This window comes from Podarcis pityusensis, assembly GCF_964106645.2.
Source record: "Podarcis pityusensis genome assembly, chromosome: 3".
Taxonomy (NCBI): Eukaryota; Metazoa; Chordata; class Lepidosauria; order Squamata; family Lacertidae; genus Podarcis; species Podarcis pityusensis.
This window is the reverse complement of record NC_138026.1, coordinates 107698874-107723394: the sequence shown is the minus strand read 5'-3', so window position 1 is coordinate 107723394 and position 24521 is coordinate 107698874. Positions and strand designations below refer to the sequence as shown.

The following is a 24521-nucleotide window of genomic DNA, read 5'->3' as shown; positions in this document are numbered from 1 at the left end:
TCTGCCATCAGTTGCATAGGCCTGTAATACCTGTTAATTGTGGTGCCAAAAAGATATATTTATATGAAGGAAAGGGGTGTGGGGAGAATCCAGGGCTTGTCTGGAGAGTGGAAGGAAAGGAGGACCTTTTTCTGCTTCCCCACTTCCAGCCACTCTCTGAAGACTGGAGAAGAGACTCTCTTAAGAATATTAGGGGCGTGGGTCTAAGGTGTCATTTAGCTCCTGGCTTTCATATCTCAGTTTCTAACACTGATATGATGGTTGCTGCTGCAAGTATAGCAGAGGGACACAGTGATATTCTTTTCCTACACGTGTGAATTAGTTAGTATTCAGCTAAAATAAATGGCATTTGAAAAATTAAGTAGAATTCTACAGTGGAGGTAAATTATTAAAAGTTGTATCTCAATCACACTCCTGTAATGAGTACTTCTATGAATAACCAAATTCTTGCCATATTTGTGATTTTCTTTCCCACCCTCAGAAGTACTTAATATTGTGTATTCCTGACAGCCATGCCAAGAAATCCTTGAAAGCATATTGCTAACTAGGATGGTGATGATTAGAATTTGCAATCCTCCTGCAAAGCATATTCTTTTCATTAAATAATAGGAACAATAGGTCCTACTTGTATCTATATAATTTCTTTTAAACTCAGTTTCCTTGAGTTTACGTTTAAATATATGTAGTTAGAAAAAAGTGACGTTCTTCATAAGGAACAGTTCTTTAGTCTGTCCTTCAAGCTCTAGAACCTGTCTACCTTCAGTTGCTATGGAGACAGGAAACATCCCACTGTGAAGGCTAACATGTATTCTTTTTTTAAAAAAGAGGGAGAGATCACGAGAGTTCATGCTAGACTTCAAGGAGTAACTAGAGTAGGCTTCCTCAAACTTGGCCATCCAGATGTTTTGAGACTACAATTCCCATCATCCCTGACCGCTAGCTAGGGATCATGGGAGTTGTAGGCCAGAAACATCTGGAGGGCCACGTTTGAGGAAACGTAAGCTAGAGTGTAAGGCCAAAATACACAATACTGCCCTTTCACTTCCATTCTCCATCATTGTAGTTTCTGAATCTTTTGCACATACATATTTAAAATTGAATAGGCAAAATGATCAGATTTGACCCATGCTAAATTTTTTACATTCATCTAGGCTCACTAAATATCAGCCTAGACATCACAGCATACCCTCATTGTTTTTTAGCCCAGTCTCTTGACCTGTTTGCAGATGTTGAGAAGGAGTGAACTAAGGGGTAGAAAAGCTAACATGAATTCTAATTTGCATCTGTAATTGTACTCAGCACAGTGTACATAAAGTTAAATCAGTTTTGTTTTTTTACTGGGGAAATGTTAATCCAAAGTCAGGAAATGAAACCATCCTTAAAATAAAGTGTGAACTTCACCCCCAAAGGTACACTCCCATTGCCTCCCAAGACGGACGGATGCCAAACAGGGGCATCCAATGAAGCTGAGTATTGGAAGGTTTAGGACAGACAAAAAACTTTTCCGCACAGCCCATAGTTAAACTGTGGAATTCACTTAACACAGGAAACATTGATGGCAGCTAACTAGGATGGCTTTAAAAGAGGATTCAACATTTGTGGAGGAGAGGGCTATCAGTGGCTTCTAGCCACTGATACCATTTGCTGGAAACTGCAGGAGGGGAGAGTGCTTTTGTGCTCAGGTCCTGCTAGGCAGGTTTCCCATAGCCATATGATTGACCACTGTGAGAACAGGATGCTGAACCACTGACCTGATCCAGCAGACTCTTCTTAAATTTTCATGTTCATCCTGCTTCTTATTTTTGCCTCTTGCGGCAGCAGTCCTCCACTGACATAAGTACAGGCAATGACCAGTTTGCATGGGAGTTATGTTTCTAATCCCCACATGCGTTGGCTGAGTGCACACAAGCCTGCTCCAACCTGTTCTGCCCCCTTTGCCAGCCACTTCCAGGTTGTTGCGATACGTGATGTAGCAGTCATGTGTCAGACACGTATCATACATTGCCTGTATATGTTAGTGTAGCGTTCTGCAGCATATCTCCATACAAGTGTAAATCTACTACAGCAGTGATATGTTCTGGCACATCCTTATCCAGTTGCAGTAATGAGAGGATAGAAATGTGCTGTTAAACTTTTATTGATTGATTTACCAAACTGATTAAAGCTTGCAAACCTAACTTTCTATAGAAAATGAAATGTGTATATTTAAATGGAAAACTTGAATAACATTGATTTTTGTCAAACTTCTGCCTAAGTAAATCTGTTTCAGGTAATTCACTTGATTTTTGAGAGATAGAAAGTCCATGATCTATTTTGGTGGAAATATCCCTGACAGGTTATGAACATCAGTCATGTTATTCATGTTTTATATTTAATAGCAGCACCTGCAGAACAATATCTTCAAGAGAAGTTGCCCGATGAAGTGGTTCTGAAAATCTTCTCATACTTGCTGGAGCAAGATCTTTGTAGAGCAGCTTGTGTATGTAAGCGCTTCAGTGAGCTGGCTAATGATCCAATTTTGTGGTAAGTGAAAAGGTATTTTTGATTATCCTGAAGTATGTTATATATGCCATACACAATAGAAAAATTGAATTCATGAATATGTTTTCTAATTATTTTGAATGAAAGCAGGTACTTGAATTACATTTCTATCGCGCTCACCTGAAGTTGCACTATTATTTTTCTGTAGCTCGTGCCTCCTGTTTTGATTCTGGTTATATAGGGTTCTTCTTGCAATCTGCCATCTTACATAAAATTTTGTTTATTTAGAATACTTTGCATCCTACATTAAAGTCTGAAGAGGCTCTCAAAGCATCTTACAAAAGATGTAATAAAAGTTACAGTTCAAGCCTGGCATCAGGAACAGAAATAGCGTGGTGTCCCTCTGGTGCCAGGATTATAAAGGTGATATTCCCTGCCCCTGTCCTTGGTCAGCCTTGGTCTTGCCCTTCACCCTTTGAAGATGAGCAGGTGAAATTCACTCGGCCCATAATGGAGGCAAGTCTTCTCTTGCTTGCAGGTGGCACAATTGATTTGTTCCTGCATAATTGTTGAAATACACTTAAAAATATGCAGATGTTGTTTGCCATATGTTCCCATTCACAAAGTGGATTTTTGCTTGTTTGTTTTGCTTGGCTCAGGTTTTTCAGTACCCCCAATTATGCTCCAAGCCTTGTAAATAATACCAGCCATATATATGCTTTACGTTTCTTACTGCTACCATGCAACTCCTTGCCAACTTCTTCCCTCTAAAAGCTCTAGAATCGGGCATGCTTGTTCAAGTAAATTTAAAATACATCAGTCTCTTTAACACTTGGATTTTACTGATGGAGACGGGCTGATGAATAGAAAAGTCTAAAAATGGGACACCTCCCACCCAACAGTCAAAGCCTGCTTATCTCATCAAAGAAACACTTGTCTTAGGATTTACACCCTCCAATTTATGAATGGTTCGAGGTAACTAAGAATTGAATAAAGCAGCATAATAAAAACAGTAACAGGGAGGATAAAGATAAAATTTACAAACCAGGGGCCATTAAAACAAAACACAAAAATGGTGAGCAGATTAAAACATAGATCAGAGGCCTCTAAAAGCCTGGGGTAATAAGACAGATTTACCTTGTACCTAAAATGGTAACAAAGGTACCAGTCTTACAAGCTTAAGGAATTCCATCACATAGCAAGCCAGGCTACATGTGGGATATAATGCCAAGGTGTGCGGTTGGGACTGCTGTTCAGACCTTGATTGCGGGAGGCGAGTAGTTTCCAAATAGCAGCTAAGGAGCATGCCTAGGCATTTATTCTTGCAGAATGCACTCCTTCGTATACCATTATATACGTGCTTAATATATGGCAGCAATGGGGAACTTATGGCACTCCAGATGTTGCTGACTACAGTTCCCATCTTCCTTAACCATGGACCATGTTGGCTGAAGCTGATGGCAGTTGGAATCAAACTATATCTAGAGGGCCACTGATGCCCCATCCCTAGTACATGGCTTGGTCAAGTATCTCTGGATACAGTTAAGGATGCCAGATGGAGCACATTGTTCCTTTTTATATAAGGATGTTGTTATTCCTGTTAAAAAGTCACAAAGAGTGAGAAATGGTGCTAAATTTGATGCTGTTCAGCAAAATCCTTCTATGCTGTTAAGCGCATGTTTAAAACTTTGCTCATACCTAGACACTTACCCAAATAACAGTGCACATCTGGAAACATTGTTACTCTTAATAACTATGTTTTTATCTTAAGTGATAATTCCCAAACTTGTTTAAAATAGGCAGCTCTCTTTGCTTGTCTGCTGTGTTCAATGGGAAATAGACAGTTAGCAACAGCTTGAACATTGCTGAAAGTACCACTTTCAAGTTTCCAAATTTTTTAACGTAATTTTTGTTCCATCCGGTTTATACCTTTGTTCTGTTAAAGTCTATTCACACTTCTGTATTCTGGGTGTCTTTGTTTAGGAAACGACTCTACATGGAAGTATTTGAGTATACACGTCCAATGATGCACCCTGAACCTGGTAAATTTTATCAGATAAATCCAGAAGAGTATGAACACCCAAATCCCTGGAAGGAAAGCTTTCAGCAACTGGTATGAATGCCTTTTTAAAAGCTTCCTCATTGTATTTCATGTTGTTTTAGAATGTTTCAAATGCTGAAGAGGGTGAAGGGGGGAGGTATGTGGTAATTCCCCCTTTTCCTCCTTATGGCCTGGTGAGCATTTGGACTTCTCCTTTTTTTCGGAATCTTTTCCCACTTCAGTTAGAGTGTCTTCACTGGGATCTCAATTCAGTCTCTTCTTAAAAATCAGCACCTCAAATTATTTACATTTAAGGTTCCCCAGCTCTCTGCCAACTATACTTCCTCATTCTAATCTGACCTTAATTCTCCCATACAAATTCATCTTCCCTTGTTCTTCCACTTTTTTACTCTTCTGTCATAAGATTCCTCATTCTTCAGCAGTGCAACTGTCCTTAGCAAGATTTCTCCTCGTGAATGAGGCATTGACCTGATTCTCATGTCATAGTAAACATAGTTTAAAAACAAACTATGGTTTTATGTAAATGAATTGCATGCTGGTCAAAAGTTTCTGGGGCACTCCTGGTGCAACTGTACTGTGGATGAAACAAGCAAGAGGCTGACTTGTTGTGCTGTCTGACTTAGCACCATGAAGTGGTTCAGACTTAGTGTAGAACACTGCCACCACTGTCCAGAGTCATTGTGGGAAGGTGAGACAGAATACAGACTGTAACTAAGTTTGTCTATAATTACAATCAAGACCAGAAAGTGTAATTTCAGGGACAGAAGTCATTTAAATCACTGAATGAGGAGATGAGTTTTGAATCAAGTACAACAAAATATCTGAAGGAAAATGAGGATGTGCCAAGATTGCTGCAGTCTTGTAATCTACAAAACATGGTGGATCTACATTTTCGCTGTGTTGTGTACGCCCCATCCTGCTTTTTAGCAATGTAGTTCTTGGACGTTTGTCATCTTCTGGAATGAGGTGTAGAAACTGAGGAAAATAACTTAGCTCAGAGTTACAGATTTGATTGGAAGGCAAAGTCTTCAATAAGATTCAGTTTCCTTTCTGTTGGCAAAGGTGCAGCTTTTTCAGTTGTACCTGAAGCAAGCGACAGATCTTGGATTCCAGATCCACCTACTGAGCATGGTTAATATCAGTGCTCTGAACTTTTTTGAGGAGCTTTGCAATGCTACGCTTGTGTGTGCTGTCTGTCTCTCTCTTTTAAAATGTAAGCCGTAGGTCGTGCTTCATTGTAGGCTTACCTCAAAATGCTTTCCCCCTCCATTTTCAGTATAAAGGTGCTCATGTAAAGCCAGGATTTGCTGAACATTTCTACAGTAACCCAGCAAGATATAAAGGAAGAGAAAACATGTTGGTAAGTTTTTCTGAATCACTTCAAGTGAATATCGACATGCCTTTCCTGTGGCTATTTGTCTTACAACTGTTTCTTGTTTTCTTCTAGTATTATGACACAATTGAAGATGCATTGGGTGGGGTTCAAGAAGCTCACTTTGATGGACTTATCTTTGTTCATTCTGGCATATACACGGACGAGTGGATATACATTGAATCTCCAATCACCATGATTGGTGCAGGTATTTAATTTGAAAGGCATCCTAGTATCAGTAGATAAAAGTGCTGTTCTCCTGAATGTTTCTGGATAGCAGGGAAAGAAAAGGAAGCATGGATGATGTGACTCCATTGTACTCTATTGTTTCACAGAGCACTTTTTATTGGATTTTTTTGGAGGGAGGAGAAGAGCATCTTCAAATTACCTACTGCCCAAATAAAAATATATAATCTCCCAATATCTGTATTAGATCTCCCTGGTCCTGAATGGGATAACTGTGGCCCTGAAGGACCAGGTGCGCAGCCCAGGAGTCATTTTGGACTCAAAGCTGTCCATGGAGGCACAGGTAAATTCTATGTCCAGGGCGGCTGTATCAGCTCCATCTGGTACGCAGGCTGAGACCCTGCCTGCCCGCGGACTGTCTCGCCAGAGTGGTGCATGCTCTAGTTATCTCCCGCTTGGACTACTGCAATGCGCTCTATGTGGGGCTACCTTTGAAGGTGACCCGGAAACTACAACTAATCCAGAATGCAGCACCTAGACTGGTGGACTGGGAGCGGCCGCCGAGACCACATAACACCGGTCTTAAAAGACCTACATTGGCTCCCAGTACGTTTCCGAGCACAATTCAAAGTGTTAGTGCTGACCTTTAAAGCCCTAAATAGCTTTGGTCCAGTATACATGAAGGAGCGTCTCCACCCCCATCATTCTGCCTGGACACTGAGGTCCAGTGCCGAGGGCCTTCTGGCGGTTCCCTCGCTGTGAGAAGGCAAGTTACAGGGAACCAGGCAGAGGGCCTTCTCGGTAGTGGCATCCGCCCTGTGGAATGCCCTCCCACCAGATGTCGAAGAGAAAAACAACTACCAGACTTTTAGAAGACATCTGAAGGCAGCCTTGTTTAGGGAAGCTTTTAATGTTTAATAGACTATGGTATTTTAATATTTTGTTGGAAGCCGCCCAGAGTGGCTGGGGAAACCCAGCCAGATGGGCAGGGTATAAATAATAAATTATTATTTATTATTGTTGTGTTGTTGTTGTTGTTGTTGTTATACAGCCTATCACTTTGCGTATCAACTTATGGGACGTCCTTTATGTCATGCTGTAGTTCTTCATATCATCATCATTTTATTTGTATGCTGCCTTTCCATAGTTAGAACAATGCTCAAGGCGGCTTACAACATGACAAGATTTACATAATTACCAACATAACAAAAGTCATAAATAATAAATAAAACACATCAAAAGGTACACAACCAAATGGGGGGGAAAATTCAATTTAAAAGGACATAAAAAATAAAAACTATTTTAAAAAGGAGCCCTCTCTATCAAGCAGCAGCAGCAACAGTCCTTTATGGAGCCAGTCAGGCCCCGCCCCAAGGCAGGTGGAAAGAGGCAGGGCAGATCCCTTCCGGCTCCCAGCAGGTTAGCCCCAACTTGTTTAGCCCCAGAGATCATGGCGAAAACTCGCTCTCAGCCCTGAATGGTGCAGCTGATTTGTTTCTGCTTAGGTAAAGGTCATAAACTACAGAACAATTGCCCAAACAGAATGAATGCCAGTCTACAGCTAATGAATGTGTTTGCTCTTCTGTCTGTGGTGATGATACATAAGGTGTGTAGAAAGATATATAATTACTAGAGCAATTACTTGCAGACAAACAACGTTAATCAAAAGAAAATACTATTTCAGTTAGATGACAGCAGGCGTACAGCAACTAACTACTGTGGCAGCAGGGCTGTGATTCTCCACGAATCTGGAGCCCAACCATGCTGCCCAGAAATAAGGGGTAGGTGGAGAATGGCAGGTATCTTTGCTCACTTCTCTCTCAGCTTGTCAGTTAAAAGAGCTCCTTCCTTGAGAGAGAACTATGGCATTTGATTTCTTTTTTCCTATTAGTTGGTGTCTTTGTGGTGTGCATGCCTATTCCCTTTTAGCCAGCTATTTAAAGTAGTTAGCTTGTTCTGCTTTATTTGCAGTATTTTTCTAGAAAGTGTGCACAATATTTTTAAACCATAAAATAAAAATAATCGTAACATGAACAGAAAACACTGATTAAAACAATGTCAGAATAAAGCCAGTAGGGCCCAAGGTCTAAAATCAGTGAAATGGTGCCTAGCGAAATAAAAATGTCTTCACCACACACCAAAAAGACCATACTGTTAGGTGTCAGGTGAGCTTCCACTGAAAAGTTCTCTTTGCTAGCCATGTGCCTTGTCTTGATCAGCAGGGACACTTCAACAAGGGCCTCTGAAGATGGTCTTAGGATCTGTGCAGGTATTTGTGAGCAGAGGTGACCCCATAACTTTGTATTTGGCCCAGAAATGAACTGGAAGCCACTGCAGACGATGTAGTTGTGTAAGATGAGCGTATTGACCAGCTTTGCTGCTCTGTGTCTGATAATCTGAACTTTCTGGACCATGTTCAGAGGCAGTGCAGCCACAGTAAGCCAAGCAAGTTGTTACGAGATGCAGTTGGTAGGTCAGCCTAAGATGATGCGAGGTGCTTTGAGACCACATACCCTTTCAGCAACAATACTGGCTGCAAGAGCACAGTTGGTCTATGAATCTGATCCCTTGGGAGAAGTTCAGCCCCCTCCAAAACAAATTGGATACCATTCATCTGGGGCAATCAACAGTATTTACATCTTGTTTGGATTGACTATAACCACTTTGCTCACAAGTATTAAGAGGAGAAATTCTAAAGCTGCATGAAATAAATATTTTCTATACTGAATCTAGCTTGTAGGTCCTTTCATTCTGACTGATACTTAAGTTGCAAACTTGCACTTCCGCCATCAAAATGAGAATGTTGGATTGTGGCTTTCTGCTCCCCCTGCTGGCTTCTTAAGAATAGCACACGTGTTCTTGAAAAAACATCTGACTTCTTCAACCAACTCAATACAGTCGTACCTTGGTTCTGGAACAGAATGCATTCCGGAAGTCTGTTTGACTGCAGCCAATTGGAAGCCACGCCAGACATTCGGCACCCGAAAATCATTTGAAATCCGGAACACTCATTTCCGGATTTTGATCATTCGGGAGACGAAATGTACGAGTTCCGAGGTGTTCAGCAACCTCGGTACGACTGTATATTGGTTTACACTAATTTGGATACTAGTAAATGTTGGTGTTCATTTGTTGTAAACTGCCTTTAAAAAAAGTAGTGAAGAAGTGTGTAAAAAGGTTTTGGAGAAATAAAGAGCTATTAACTAGCATTAAATGTCTTGCAATTTATTTAATAAAGCTTTAGCTTCATAGTTAAAAATAGAAACAGGGATCTGTTGTCTGTGGGGGATGCTATAGTAGTATTCTGCATGACTGATCATTCATTGAGCAGGGATTGGACTAGATGACCACCAAGGTGGCTTCCTTGCACATCCTGGATGGTCTAGTGCAGGGGTTGGCAAGGTTTACCTCGCCTGGGCCGGTTCACTCCAACGGAGATCCCTCTGTGGACTGGATTGTGAGTGTGCACGCCCGTGATTTCTGGCGTATGCGCATGCACAGATGCGATTTCCGGTGCCGCGGAAGCAAGTCCCTGCGCCATGCTGTTCTGGTTTAGCGCAGAGCGCGGGGACTCGCCAAGTGGGTGGCTTGGTTCAGGGGCGGCTTGTGGACCGGTTAAACGACCCCCGTGGGCCGCTTGTGGCCCATGGGCCTTAGGTTGCCAACCCCTGGTCTAGTGGTCAGGATTTGGCACGCTCACCAAGGTCCCTTCCCAGTCCATAATTCTATGAGTCTAATTTAAAGTATAACATTAAAGCAGATTCTTCAGCAAATACATAATGATTGTTCTAGAAATCAGTTGGCACTTTATTACAGTGGTGCCTCGCAAGACGAAAATAATCCGTTCTGCGAGTCTCTTCGTCTAGTGGTTTTTTCGTCTTGCGAAGCAACCCTATTAGCGGATTAGGGGATTAGCGCTATTAGCGGTTTAGCGGCTATTAAAGGCTTAGCGGCTTAGCGGCTAAAAGGCTATTAGCGGCTTAGAAAAAGGGGGGGGGAGCGGAAAAAATCGCAAGACTCGCAAGACTTTTTCGTTTTGCGAAGCAAGCCCATAGGGAAATTCGTCTTGCGAAGCGCATCGAAAAACGGAAAACCCTTTCGTCTAGCGGGTTTTTCGTCTTGCGAGGCATTCGTCTTGCGGGTCACCACTGTAATTCTATTAGCTTTTAACTGAAGAAATGTTTCCATCTAAAACCTGGGAGTTGGTCTGTTGAGAACTGGACTTCGATAAAACTTAACAGAAAGATCCTTCTGTTTCTTGTAAAATGAACTTACTGAATGAATCTGAGACTGAATGTCTGTACTTAAAGACCCAGAGCTGTTATCCTGAGTCACAATGGAAGTATAAAGCTTATTGCTGGAACAACGTAATTGTAGGTTGTATTGGAAATATGCTGTGCATTTTCAACCTTCAGCTTTATTATTCTTTCCCCCGCCAGCACCCGGGAAAGTGGCAGATAAGGTCATTATAGAAAACACAAGAGATTCAACCTTTGTCTTCATGGAGGGATCTGAGGATGCTTACGTTGGTTATATGACAATCAGGGTAAGAACATGGGAGCAAGCACTTAAGTTGAAATTACTTGAGTTGAAAGAAATGGATGGCTTGTAACAAGTGTTATTGTATTTACTTTCAGTTTAACCCTGATGATAAATCTGCACAACATCACAATGCTCACCACTGCTTAGAGATTACAGTTAACTGCAGCCCAATAATAGACCATTGTATTATTCGAAGTACTTGTACAGGTTAGTAATTTCTCTGTTAAAACTGTCATGAAGTAACAGGTGTACAAGATGCACAAGGGCTGGAGACCAAACAACTAGGCGCCTGCCCCCGAGAGTGATCAGCCATCCAGCCGTGCCTTCTCCTGCCCATCACTACTGGAATTGGGAAGCATCTTGACCACTCTCTTCTACCTGCCCTCCCAGTATCATTAACCCACCACCATTCACCCAATATGCAGCTAGGGGATTGGACCACAGAATAGTAAACTAAGACCCAGTACTACACGTGTCCCACACCATCAGAAGTAGACGTTAAATCTCCTAGCTACTCTCCTCCCCCTGCCTCTCCCCCTGTTCTTCCACTAAGGAAGAACTCCACAGGCCCTAGACCATACCTGCATCCGCACAAACACTCCTACCTGCAGCTAGATGATACACAGGTCAAACAGCTGTTGTAATGCGCGCGCGCACACACACACACACACACACACACTCGCTCACTTGAAGAGCAAACCAGGCAAGGACCAGGATGCTGCAAACTCAGTCCCCAACTCCCTGTTTCTCTGTGGGTCTGTTGACATGGTGTAGCTGTGAGCAAGCGAGGTAATGAATTAGCTGGCTTGGGGCAAGGGCATGCACTGGCCACACAATCCTCCTAAGCCCTCTGCTTTGGCTCAGGATTCATCTGAAGTCATTTCATGCCCCTACTGTCTAGTTTATCCTGAAAGGTTAAGCCAAGATAATTGGCAAGAAGCTAGCCAAGTTCATTCAGTGTTTCCAAGTTACTTCATTTTCTTTTATTATTTTTAGTGGATGATGCAAGTTGTAGGTTTCTTATGAAGGCAAATCTAATTCCAATTTTAAAATGTAAATGTTGTTTCCTCTTCAGTTGGTTCTGCAGTCTGTGTTAGTGGTCAAGGAGCTTGTCCCACTATCAAGCATTGCAACATCAGTGATTGTGAAAATGTTGGTCTCTACATTACAGATCACGCACAGGTGAACACCCTTTCCCATCCCCCCTCCCATTGTTTTCCACCTTGCAAAAATAAAATTGCCTGATCCATCTTCAATTTACACTATTTTCTGATATTTTAGGGAATATATGAGGACAATGAGATCTCCAATAATGCATTAGCTGGGATTTGGGTCAAAAACCACGGAAACCCTATTATTAGAAGGAATCATATTCACCATGGGCGCGATGTTGGTGTTTTCACGTTTGACCACGGCATGGTAATGTATACTTTTCCTTTTGAGGAGAGCTTATGGGGTGGGTGGGATGTGCATATTTCTGTGGGGGAAGTGAGTTTTTGTGAGTATTAAAGCAGATTGTTTTTGTCCACCTGTTTCCAGTGTTGATGGTTTCTCTTTTGCATGGCCCTCAAGTAAATAATGTACATTGGAGACTATTGAGACCCAAAGCAGAAGTAATGCCTGGTTAGAAGACTGAGAATGTGCAGCAGGTTCCCTCACCCATGTGAATGCCTGCCTCCATTGCCTTATTAGCATAATCTTTGGTGAAGTACTACATCTTCACAAGTGCTGGCTACCGTTACTTTTTAAACCAGGGTTTAGAATGAGTGTTTCAGCTGCTTCGTGTATGTCAGCCGCTTGGCACAATAGGTACCAAAAAATTGGTACTAAAGTAGAAGGACAATACCTCCTCAAAAGCAGGCCACTGAAATTCTGACATTCCCGCCCCGCAGGCTAGGTTTTATAATTGGATTTGGAGGTTAGGTGTAGGATTGATATGGAAAAGTGTCTTCTATCCATCATTTGTCTCTTCATACATCTTCAACAATGATGATCCCAAGATCATTTTTCTTTGGAGACCTCCCTCAATCTTTGGTTGGTGCATTACATTCAGCTCCTTTCCACAACATATTTCAGGAACTGGGAACAGAATTCCAATTACGCAGAGATTCTTGATGTTTTATTTTCAGCTTGCCCTTCACCTGCTGCTTTGTTCTGAAATTATTGTTTTCCAGTGTTTGCGTTAGTACTTGTTAGGGCTGATTTACATTTGCAGGATATACTTGACATATTATTATTTGTTTTAGTTTTGTTAAAGTTTATTTTACTAGCCAAAGGCCATGACAAATCCATACAATCACAAACATTATAAAATATAACACAAACAACTTCAAATAAAAATAGTAACTAGAAATTATGAGAGAGGCGATAACAGAGGAACCACCATGGCTACACTAACTGAGTTTCAATTTAGTCCTCTGAATTCTCCTTACAATTTACAGCTCCTTTTTTTGCCACCAGAGCCAAAAAGACCTCTTATGTGTCACTACAGCATTGTTGTTACTCAGCAGCAACTTTCCTGTACAAATGGGTTTTAGAAAGCTCCGCCTTGGATCTGTGTACAATGGCAATTGCCCCATATGAAAGAAGATGTTTGCCATGAGGCATCAATGTGGCAGAATCACCCGGTGTTGACTTTGTAACATTGAACTTTAATGTGAGAATGTGGCCTTGGCATTGACAATTCTCTGCAAGACTCTAGGTTGGTTCAGATTTAACTAACACTAAGCCATAGTTTTGGATTATGAGGATGAGCCTTGGTGAGTCTTCCGTCCCCTCCTGCTTCAAACCAACCACAATAATTCAAAAGCCTTCAGTTCCATTTTAGATTAACCTCCTATTGCTGTGTGGTCTAAGACCAGAGACACCTGGATAGCTCAGCTGGTTAGAGCGTGATGCTAATAACGCCAAGGCTGCAGGTTTGATCCTCATATGGGGCAGCTGCATATTTCTGCATAGCAGTGGGTTGGACTAGATGATCCTCAGATGATCCTCCTTCCAACTACAATTCTATGATTCTCTGGTTTATCTATGGCTAGTAGAAATAAGGCAATCTAAAGCCACAGCTCATTAAACTGGCTTGCTTTTATTAACTATAGGGAAGATTAACCACAGTGTAGGGTTTGAAAAGCACACAACTTCAGTCTAAAACCTTCTTATCCCATAGTTGTTACAGACGGGGTAGCATGTGAGCCGTATAACTCACACCGTTCGCAGCTAACATGGCCAGCGATCAGGCATGAAGGGTAGTATAAAAAACAACAACTGGGGACATGAGGTTGGAAAAGTCTGTGCTAAATCATAGTTTGTGGTTATGTTACACTTAAACAATGTGCTTGTGTTATGTCCAACTCTGCAACCGAAGAAATGGGCCTGTTTCCTAGTGCAATACTTGAAGTGCTTTTACAGTTGTTCAGATGGAGCATGTGGTCCTGTCTCTTAAAAATTACTCTGTAAGCCAACATGAGCACTTGCAGTTTTAAAGAAATAATAAAACAGTCTAAATGTATTTTTGCACAGTACCATCTTTATTATAATGTCAGGTAGCTGGGGGGGGGGGGGAGACACCCAACCAATTATATTTCCTTACCACTCCCCATTTTCTTCCTTGTTTTCAGGGTTATTTTGAAAGCTGCAACATACATAGAAATAGAATAGCAGGTTTTGAAGTGAAAGCTTATGCCAACCCTACAGTAGTTCGTTGTGAAATCCACCATGGTCAAACTGGAGGAATCTATGTTCATGAAAAAGGAAGAGGACAATTTATAGAAAATAAGATCTATGCAAACAATTTTGCAGGTGTATGGATTACTTCAAACAGTGACCCAACAATAAGGTACCTGTCTGTATTTTGGCCTAGATTCTCAAGCCCTTGGACAGAAGTGGGGACTGGCCCACCCTCTGTGGGCCATTTTTGACAAATGTGTAGCGTCACCACCTGTCAGTCACCTGGTATCATATGACATCAGGTAATTCAACTTCAGTTGAAGAATCAGCAGTGCACTCTTTAAGTGCACTCTGGATTCTTCCTTTCTTCTTCTGTAGCCCCAACTTGAATCCAAGCTGTGGCTACCAAAGATTCCAGCCAAAAGAAGAATTCAAGCATTTTTTGCTAGGGCTTGGCTCCACTTGAGAGCTCTGACCCTATTCCAGCAGGTCCTGTATTTGGAATCAAATTTAGAAGGCACCAAATGCAAGTCCTGCATTCAGAGGAAATATCAGAGGCTCATCAAAGGAAACATGGATGGCATTGTAGTGTGTGTTGCCACTGATATTTGAGGATCATCTGATTTCTAAGCCATCATGCAAGTCCAGCCCCATAAGCTTTCTAGATGGGGACTACCTGGGAACGTCATAGAAACCATTCTAAGCTGTTAGAGTAAAGAGCAGTGTTATGTGTATTAAAAATTAATTAGTCTTCCATTTAGAAGCCACAGTTCTGTGTATACTGTACAGCCTATGTACGTTTAGATTATGTGGTGCTTGACAAATTCTGTTTTCTCTGGCTTTTGCACCTTAGGGGTAATGCAATTTTCAATGGGAATCAAGGTGGAGTCTACATATTTGGTGATGGAAGAGGCCTTATTGAAGGAAATGACATATATGGTAAAAAAATGAATATTTGCTTTGCTGCATTTGATACTCCTTGTGTCCTTGTGCCACATTTTTATTCATACTTAACCTCTTTTAACAGGAAATGCATTAGCGGGGATACAGATTCGGACTAACAGCTGTCCCATTGTTCGACACAACAAGATTCATGATGGGCAACATGGCGGTATTTATGTGGTGAGCATCTCTGTGTGGTTTTGATGTGAACTCAACTCAGAAATATTTTCGCTAGAGCCCTTTTCAGGCATTCAAAATGTGGAATGTAAACGTGTGGTTGGGGAAAGAACCTGGAAGGGAAAGCTTGTTAAACATATTAATCTGGAAGGGTTTTTAAAAAATGTTTGCTTGAAAGTGTTGGCAGTTTGGCATCTTTAACCTCTAAACGTTTGAAAACTTGTCTTGTGTTACTAGGACACTTTAAGTCTCACCAAAATGAAGAAGTCATGATTAGGCCACAAATTGAGGTTAGAGCCTGATTGTCAACCTGCATAAGTTAGATTGTTGATATTACACTTTTCTTTCTTATGCTATATATGAAAGCATTTAAAAGAGGGTTTTAAAAATTCATGGAGGGTAAGGCTATATTCTACCTCCACTGTCATATTGCCTCTATATCAGTTGCTGGGAGGTGCTGATGAGGAGAGAGTGTTGCACTTGGGACCTGCTTGCAGGCTTCACCTAGCATCTGGCTCTAGCTTCTATGAGAACAGGATCCTGGATCAGATGGGCTTTCGGTCTGATCCAGCAGGGTGGCTTTTGCATTCATATTTCCCAACATTGGCTAACTGTGATTTTGATAAATTAAAGCATTGAAGCATATTCACTCTTTCTAATAGTGAACTAAGATGGAGAGCGCTGCCGAGATTGTAGACAAAAACATGTCGTTAAGGAACTAGTGGGAAATATCTGCATGCTTGGTATAACTTTGAGGATTGCAAAAGTAAAAAAACAAACAAAACTTTTTAAAAAATTAAGGGGTGATCCCCAAACACCCCAGTGAGGACTAAGCATGCTCAGTAACCACCGGATGGTGAGTTACAGTTGGAAAAGAAAAATTAACTGGCTACAAAGGGAGTTGAAGGAACAGGGCTGCAGCTGACAAAGGAGCTAGGAACATTTAAAAATAAACCTTTTTTTGCAGGTCCTGCTTTTGTTTACCAGTTTTGTTTTGCTTTCAGCATGAAAAAGGCCAAGGTGTGATTGAAGAAAACGAAGTTTACAGTAATACCTTGGCTGGAGTCTGGGTGACAACAGGAAGCACGCCAGTGCTGAGAAGAAATAGAATACATAGTGGTAAACAGGTACATCCCACCTTACTATGTGGTTGGCAGTAATACTGATTTCAAACTCTTTACCAGATGGCTGGATTTTTTTTTTTAAAAATGTGAAATTTAAAGAAATAACATTTGGATTTTTTTTGCCTTCCAAATTGCATGGTTTCTTAAAAAGTGAAAATACTAGCGGTTGCATCCACTTAAGTCCTACTTAGAGTAGACCCATTGAAATAAATGTTCTTGAGTTAGTCAAGTCAATTTGTTTCGGTGGACTTCTGTCTTGAGTTTGACTTAATTGGATATTAGACAAAGACACTGTGGGTGATTCCCAGGTCCAATTATTGGGGCTTAACCTGCTCTAGATATATTTGCACTCCCTCTGAAAGAACAGGCACACTGTTTAGAAGGCCTCTTGGAACCTCCATTGTGAAGAACACCTATCACCAGCCTTGGTTGGTATGTCAACTGTGTCCTTTCCTAGACATAGATAGCTTGGCCTCTGTGATTCATGCACTGGTAGCCTAACATTTATACTCCTGTCATGCCCTGTGTGGAGCGTCTCTTACAGCTGGTGTGGAGGCTGCAGCTGATGCAGGATGCTGCAGCCCACCTGGTGAGTGGGGCTGCTTACCAGGCACATACCATGCCAGTGCTAAGGGACTTTGCCCTGTCTGCCTATTAGCCACTGAGCAAGTTTTAAGCTCTTGTTACTTAGATATAAAACCTTTAAAGACTCTGGACCAGGTCACCCAGAAAGACTGGCTTCCCCTCCATTGCCCAGAAAGGGCATTAAATTCAACAGGTGTGGAATCCTGCTATTCTCGACGCACCCTGGTGATTGGCTTGTGGTGACACAGAGGGGGCTATTTCACAGGTGGCCGCAGTGTTATGGAATGCTGAAATGTGGTCGGCCCCATCTGTGTTGGCATTCTGGCTCCGGAAGATGCAGCTGTTTGGGATTGTTTCATTGCATATTTCAATCATGGACATTTATTTTGTTTAATGGCATTGTTTGTGTATTTTAAATGTGGTGTATTTTCAATTCTGTATTTTAACAGTGTTGTACAGTAGGTTATTTTTGTTTTGTAAACGGTTTAGAAACCATTTTGGCATTCAACAGTATATGAATAGATATAACAATACAACCCAGTATTCTGTTAAGCCACTGTTAAGTAATGTGGATGTAAGCATGTTAGCTCTGCAGTTAATCACAATCTAAACTGAATTGGTGTCTGTATTAGATTCATGTTGAATGAGGCTTTTCTTTCTAATTGAAAAACCAGTTTGATCATTTCTCAGATATGATTATTTACACTATGCCTCCCAAACACAGGCATTTCATTTTTACCTGATGAAAATAAACTGTTCTTGTTTGCTCAGTAAGCAGAAAGGAGCAACACTGGGAACAAGAAAAAAAAAAATCCTCAGTGTGTTGGTTCCTATCGTCCCATATTTAACTTTACTAAGTCTCATGTATGGGATGCTGGTCATAATCATGAAAGACCCTGTATAGGAATATTTTAAATATAATCTCTCTACAGGTTAAAAAAAAAAAAAGGAAAGCATGCAAAATGTATACAGAGTAACAAAGATGTGAGGCCTAGTTATACAAATAAAACAGTGTAAATAAAACTATTTTACCGGTTTTAGTAGTCAGAATTTACACTATTGTTCTGGAAATACTTGAAGTAGTATTAGTGAGATACTTGATTTAATCAACCTCTTTTCTTTCCGGTTTAAATCATGGCTTTAAATTGCCATGATATAAAAATTAATTTACCATTTCCCAATGTCTCTTTAATGCTCCAGGTTGGTGTTTATTTCTATGACAATGGACATGGAGTGCTGGAGGACAATGATATCTATAACCATATGTACTCAGGGGTTCAAATCAGGTAAAGTATATCTTCATTTGTTTTGCTTCAAAATGTTTTTAATATATAAACCAGTTGTCTTAAGTCAGTGAACTGTCAACTTTTCTCACCATCTTAACAATTGCAGTACATATGTTACTTTAGATTTGGCTGTTTTCCTTTCCTGTCCACTGTCAGGATTATTATGTGGTAGTAGCTCTCAACTTGGGCTTGAAATTGTTGGAAGTGTCAGACCCATGTCTTTCAATGACTAGTTTTGTATTTGGCCTGGGAGACAGATTCTGTTCCAGGAGTGGAAAAGCAATTTCCTCTGAACTCCTAAGATGCCAGCACTGGAGTGGATAGAGTCCAGTGCCCTGGCAAGGATACAAATCACCCCGTTCCTGGTCATCAGAATAATCATTTGAGGAGAAGGGATGGTGTGATAATTAAGCTACCTCTGTGGGCATATGAGAGAGAATGAATGTTGGGTGGTCACACCTAGAGAGCTGGCCATGAGTGAGTGCAACCCCAAGCCAAGGAGGTTAGCAACCCCTGTTCTGATCTAACATTTGTCAAGGCTTTATTGGATGACCTCAGAGTACGTCCCTGTCTTTTATCCTCATTTTTCTATCTGCAAAATAGGAGTTCATTTTACAGAGTTCTTGGTTTTCATAAAAAAATAAAAACACACTTAGTTAACCAAGTGTGTCATATGAATTATATTTTCCCTTCCCTTTTAAACACAGTGAAGAGCTGCAGGCTGATAAAAAAGAATGGCAAAGTCCTTCCGTTCACACAAGCAGTTTCTTAACTTTCATCATAGAGCATACTTGAAAGATTTTTTTCCATGGCTAAAAATACTCTTCAGTTTCTCAACTTTTCAGGGTGTGGTATAGAGTCACTTTAGAACATGAGAGGTGCCATAAAAAATTAATTGTAGACATATAAGCCCCATTATATCCGTTGTTCTTTATACTACAGTATAAAGATATACTAGATGTGTTCAGATGATAGGTACCCAAGGGCTGAGACTAAAAGGGTTCACAGTTATTTCCAGTGATATTGAAAAGGAGTGGGTAATATTATAAGGGTGTGGGAATGCTAGCCAAGAAAAAAATTGCACCTTAATTAAGAATTTAAGCTCCCCCTTCAGTATTTAAAAAATAAAAATAAAAAGAAGAGAACATCTGGTACAGCCGTGTACATACTTTCAGGACCTTTATCTGCCAGAACATTACTTTGTGAGTCTGGATTTGGTTCATAGCATAGGAGAGATTCTGCATTCAGCTAAACAGGGATCTTGTGGTCTCAGGGATTGTTTTCTATACATGGTGAGAGGGGAAGGTATAGGAAGAAATGTATGAGTGCCTGGCGTACTCTAGGCTTATCATGCAGGTACTTAAATATTTCTTGATTGTACAATGCTGATAATGGTTTTTAAATAATCAAATGTAGTTCATGTCACATGTACAAAATAATAAGCCATTTCTGAGTAACCTCTTTGTTTGCTTATGTACAGAACTGGAAGCAACCCCAAAATTAGGCGCAACAAAATTTGGGGAGGCCAGAATGGTGGGATTCTTGTTTATAATTCTGGTAAGCTTCCCCTCCATTCTTACAATTTAAAATATGAGGCTGTTTCACCGTAATGCAAAATCTTGATGTTTTATTTTATGTTTGAAAGGGCTCGGCTTTATAGAAGACAATGAAATTTTTGATAACGCAATGGCTGGAGTTTGGATTAAGACAGACAGCAATCCCACATTAAGAAGAAACAAAATCCATGATGGAAGAGATGGAGGCATCTGTATATTTAATGGGGGCAGAGGTACTAGTCCACTCACTTTTATCATGTTTACTTTTAGCCAGAGTGATGTCTTTTTAAAAATAAAATGAAGTCTTTGTTCTCTTTAATCAACTGTCACTGTGACCATATTTTGATCCTTTGAGAAGCTGTTTAGTCATATTTAATATAAAAAGGAGCAGTAATTCTCTATTTAGCCACCAAGAATATGTCTGCACTGCAGGATCAAAATTTCACTAGCTAAACTGTGGCCTTTTCTGAGAGTTGCAAATTGTGGTTGAAGAAAGAATATGTAAAACCCTTTCTTCCTGTTCAGATAACCAAGCTACATTTTTCTAATTCAAATAGCTGTTGGAGCTCAGCTAATTCCCACTTTCTGCAGAAAACATTTACCGTATTTTTTGCTCTATAAGACTCACTTTTTCCCTCCTAAAAAGTAAGGGGAAATGTGTGTGCATCTTATGGAGCGAAGGCAGGCTGCGCAGCTATCCCAGAAGCCAGAACAGCAAGAGGGATTGCTGCTTTCACTGCGCAGCGATCCCTCTTGCTGTTCTGGCTTCTGAGATTCAGAATATTTTTTTTCTTGTTTTCCTCCTCCAAAAACTAGCTGCGTCTTGTGGTCTGGTGCGTCTTATAGAGTGAAAAATACAGTATGTTAATATTTGAATATGTCTATATTCCACGTGTTAAAAAGCAATATATATCTACCATCACCCGGAACAATTACTGTACTCCGTATTTATTTATTTTCTGTGCTTGTGAACAAAACAAATTTCAGACTGATTATTTTTGTTCTGTCTTAGGTCTCCTTGAAGAGAATGATATCTTTAGGAATGCACAAGCTGGGGTCCTTATCAGCACAAATAGTCATCCTGTGTTAAGAAAAAATAGAATATTTGATGGATTTGCTGCTGGTTTGTATTTGATTTATATTGTCTTTATCTCAGAATAGTGTTAAGACCTCAGATCTAGGAGTGTTTCAGTCATTTGCAAATATTTTGATATTTCATAATGTCTTAAAATCACCAGTGAACTTTGTCCAAATATTCACCAGTGAATATTGTCCAAAATATCAGTGGTGGTTTTCTTTTTTCTCCCTTAAAAACTACTGGTTAGCCAGGCCACCCATGTTTTAAATGGCCAACATTTTGGAAAGGAGGAAGAGAGACCACATTTTGCCAGAAGTGAATTGCTGAATTAGTAATTTAATAGGCAACTCTTTCTTTCACTGTTGGAGATTCAGACTTTATTTAAATCATTTTGAAACCTCCTTTATATTTCAAAACTTACATAAAAATGTAAAGCTTTGTGTCTATTTTTCTTTAAAAGTTATAACTTTTCATACATTCAGCGTTTTTCTTCCTCCTCCCACCTTAAACCATGTCAAGCATTTGTAAATAATGCATAGGCCTTGTTAGTTGCATTTCATTTTTTCTCTGTGCATTATCATTTATTTTTTACCAATGGTTAAGGGCCATAGAAAAGCAGAATTTTTAGGAAGGATTGACTTCGGTGATCACTTCAAGGCAGCCTGTAATTTTTCATAGGACTGTAGTATCTGCCCAAGCTGTTATTCTACAAAGCACTCTCATTAATTATTGTTTGACCCATTTCCAGTCATCACTTTGCACAGCCCTCTGTGGCAGCAGAATAATAATAATAATAATAATAATAATAATAATTATTATTATTATTATTATTATTATTATTATTTTATACCCCACCCATCTGGCTGGGTTTCCACAGCCACTCTGGGAAGTTTACAGCATATATAAAAACGTAGTAAAACATCGAGCATTAAAAACTTCCTGATACAGGGCTGCCTTCAGATGTGATAATTTTATTATTATTTTAACCATTCAAGGAATAACTCTGGCCACTGCAAGCATGGTGGCGTTGCATCTTTGCTTCCCCACTCACATCAAATCTTAAAGAAAAAAGCGTCTTTGCTAGGCAGAGACAACATGGAGTAACATGCCACAATACAAACAGCTCCATGATATATCCTGGAGCTGTAACAATGAAGCAAGCTTGCGAGGTGATGAGCACAGGGGGAGAAAAACTCCCCAACAAATGCAGTCAAACATGGGTTCACTGCCGGATCTGAGTGAAGAAAGCGTACTTCACCTCCATTGCTTCCTGTTTGTCATTCAGTGGAGTTGTTCCAAATAGCCATGGGCCTATACTTACAGGCTCTAGCGAGGTGTTACGAGCATAAAATTGCTTGGATCTGCTGCGATCTGGACTCCCCTTTGGAGCAAGTGCTACAGAGGTGTAAGGAACACTTTTCTTGTCGGCTGTTGTTGGGTAGGTTTCAGTTGCTTTGGCCCAAGAACGTGTACAGGGTGCTTTGTCAGTTTGTGCAGCTACTGTTAGCCTATAAAATCAGGCAAGGAGGAGACAGTGGGTGGGGCCAGGCTAATAATTCATGCTTTGCTTTGAGAGGTGGCGATAAGACCATTCTTGAAGAAACCTGACTTACGTTTTAGGCCAGCGGCAGATGTCTCCTTGAGAGGGTGGTTGTCAACATTTTTAAGTCCAGTTCAATCAAGATTCAGGCCTACTTTTGGCTCAGAAACTGCCTTGGTCGCCACCCTGTATGATGACTTGTGTTGGGAGAGACAGAGAATGCAATGATCTTGGCATCTTTCAATACCATCAGATTTGGAATCCTCCTGGAATAACCGGCTGAGTTGCGGATTGGGGGCACCATATTGCAGTGGTTCTGATTCTACTTGGACAGCCAGTTCCAGAATGTGGTCCTCGAGGGAGAATGTTCGGCCCCCTGATTCTCCAGTATGGGAACTGATTCTGTTCCCCATGCTATTAAACATCTGCATAAAACTGTGGAGTGTGGGGTCATACAGGGTCTGTGGTAATTGATTTGAGGGCCAATAAACTGAAGCTTCATCTAAGACTGAGACGTTCCTAGGTGGTGGTTTTCCCGTCTAGTATGTAGCCTGCTCTAGATGAAAACTCCCAAGTTTATAATCATTCAAGTAGCAAGTAACTGAGGCAAATAGCATTTTAATACTTTTTTAAGAGTGCAGTTTCTGCTAATTAACTAGTATACTATTTCTCTTTGGATAGTACCAGAAGAGTCAAAAAATTGTTGCGACAGCTAAATACGTCAAATTTTCTGCTAAACTAACTTTCCCCCCTCTAATTTAAGGTATTGAAATAACAAATCATGCAACTGCAACTTTAGAAGGCAATCAGATTTTCAATAACCGGTTTGGAGGTTTATTTCTAGCCTCTGGAGTCAATGTGACAATGAAAGGTATGTTGAATTATGCTCATTTGTAATTTGTTAAGTTACTGAAACTCTTTATAAGGGATACCCAATGAAAATGAAACCCCAAAAGCACCCTCACATTTAGAAACTTGCTTTGACAGCTTCTAAATTAGCCGTTTGTGATCGTTTTGGTAGCTCAGTTTAAACAAACCTCTTCCGTGCAAAACTATTAATGTGTCTGACATACACACTTCCTAGCAGTGGCAATGTATTTTCTTTTAGTATTTGTTTTGTGTGAACAGCAGGTGCAGTAATATTGGTGAAGAGTAAGTAGTGTGTTAAAACTTGTACAGTTGTGCCCTGGATCCTGAACACCCTGGAACTCGGATGTTTTGGCTCCCAAATGTCGCAAACCCTGAAGTGATTGTTCCAGTTTGCAAACGTTCTTTTGGAACCCAAACATCCGATGGGGCTTCCGCAGCTTCTGATTGGCCACAGGAGCTTCCTGCAGCCAATCAGAAGCTGTGATTTGGTTTTCAAACGTTTTGGAAGTCAAATGGACTTCCCGAATGGGATTCTGTTCGACTTCTGAGGTACGACTGTACTGCAAAACTCTTCATCGTGCGTAATCCTAAAGGGATTGTATAATCTTATTTCAGATCAAATCCAGCTGTTGGATCGGAGGTTTTCAGTCAAGCTATAGCTCATGGACTGTAGAATAGCTCACTATGCAGCAGTAAACTGTTAAATCTGATCACTGTTTTATTGCAGATAACAAAATAATGAACAATCAAGATGCCATAGAAAAAGCTGTCAGTAGAGGCCAATGTTTATATAAAATATCAAGTTACACCAGCTACCCCATGCATGATTTCTATAGGTAAGCAAGTATGGGATCTACTTTTCCCACAGCTTAATGTTTGCATGTTTAAAAAATGGATCGGTTTTAAATTGTTAACTTTGCATTTTAGATGTCACACTTGCAACACCACAGACCGCAACGCCATATGCGTAAACTGTATTAAGAAGTGCCATCAAGGACATGATGTGGAATTTATTAGGCATGATAGGTATGTTGACTGACCCTTGATTGAAAAC

The 24521-nt window shown here is 40.5% G+C and overlaps 1 protein-coding gene across 2 annotated transcripts in view; it reads left to right on the top strand.

Annotated features, from left to right (window-relative positions):
* The window catches only part of FBXO11 (F-box protein 11), a 70035-nt gene that overhangs the window by 44137 nt on the left and 1377 nt on the right, over window positions 1-24521 (top strand). The window contains exons 4-22 of one of the 2 annotated variants that reach the window (XM_081000902.1): window positions 2382-2523; window positions 4465-4594; window positions 5820-5903; window positions 5991-6123; window positions 10541-10647; window positions 10739-10850; window positions 11719-11825; window positions 11925-12062; window positions 14261-14478; window positions 15163-15248; window positions 15337-15431; window positions 16433-16555; window positions 18338-18423; window positions 19904-19980; window positions 20069-20212; window positions 20992-21102; window positions 23361-23468; window positions 24195-24303; window positions 24395-24493. In XM_081000902.1, the coding sequence (XP_080857028.1) occupies window positions 2382-2523; window positions 4465-4594; window positions 5820-5903; window positions 5991-6123; window positions 10541-10647; window positions 10739-10850; window positions 11719-11825; window positions 11925-12062; window positions 14261-14478; window positions 15163-15248; window positions 15337-15431; window positions 16433-16555; window positions 18338-18423; window positions 19904-19980; window positions 20069-20212; window positions 20992-21102; window positions 23361-23468; window positions 24195-24303; window positions 24395-24493 (2209 nt within the window). Of the gene's footprint in view, window positions 1-2378; window positions 2524-4464; window positions 4595-5819; window positions 5904-5990; window positions 6124-10540; window positions 10648-10738; window positions 10851-11718; window positions 11826-11924; window positions 12063-14260; window positions 14479-15162; window positions 15249-15336; window positions 15432-16432; window positions 16556-18337; window positions 18424-19903; window positions 19981-20068; window positions 20213-20991; window positions 21103-23360; window positions 23469-24194; window positions 24304-24394; window positions 24494-24521 lie in introns of both variants that reach the window. The other variant, XM_081000901.1, reaches the window with a different exon arrangement.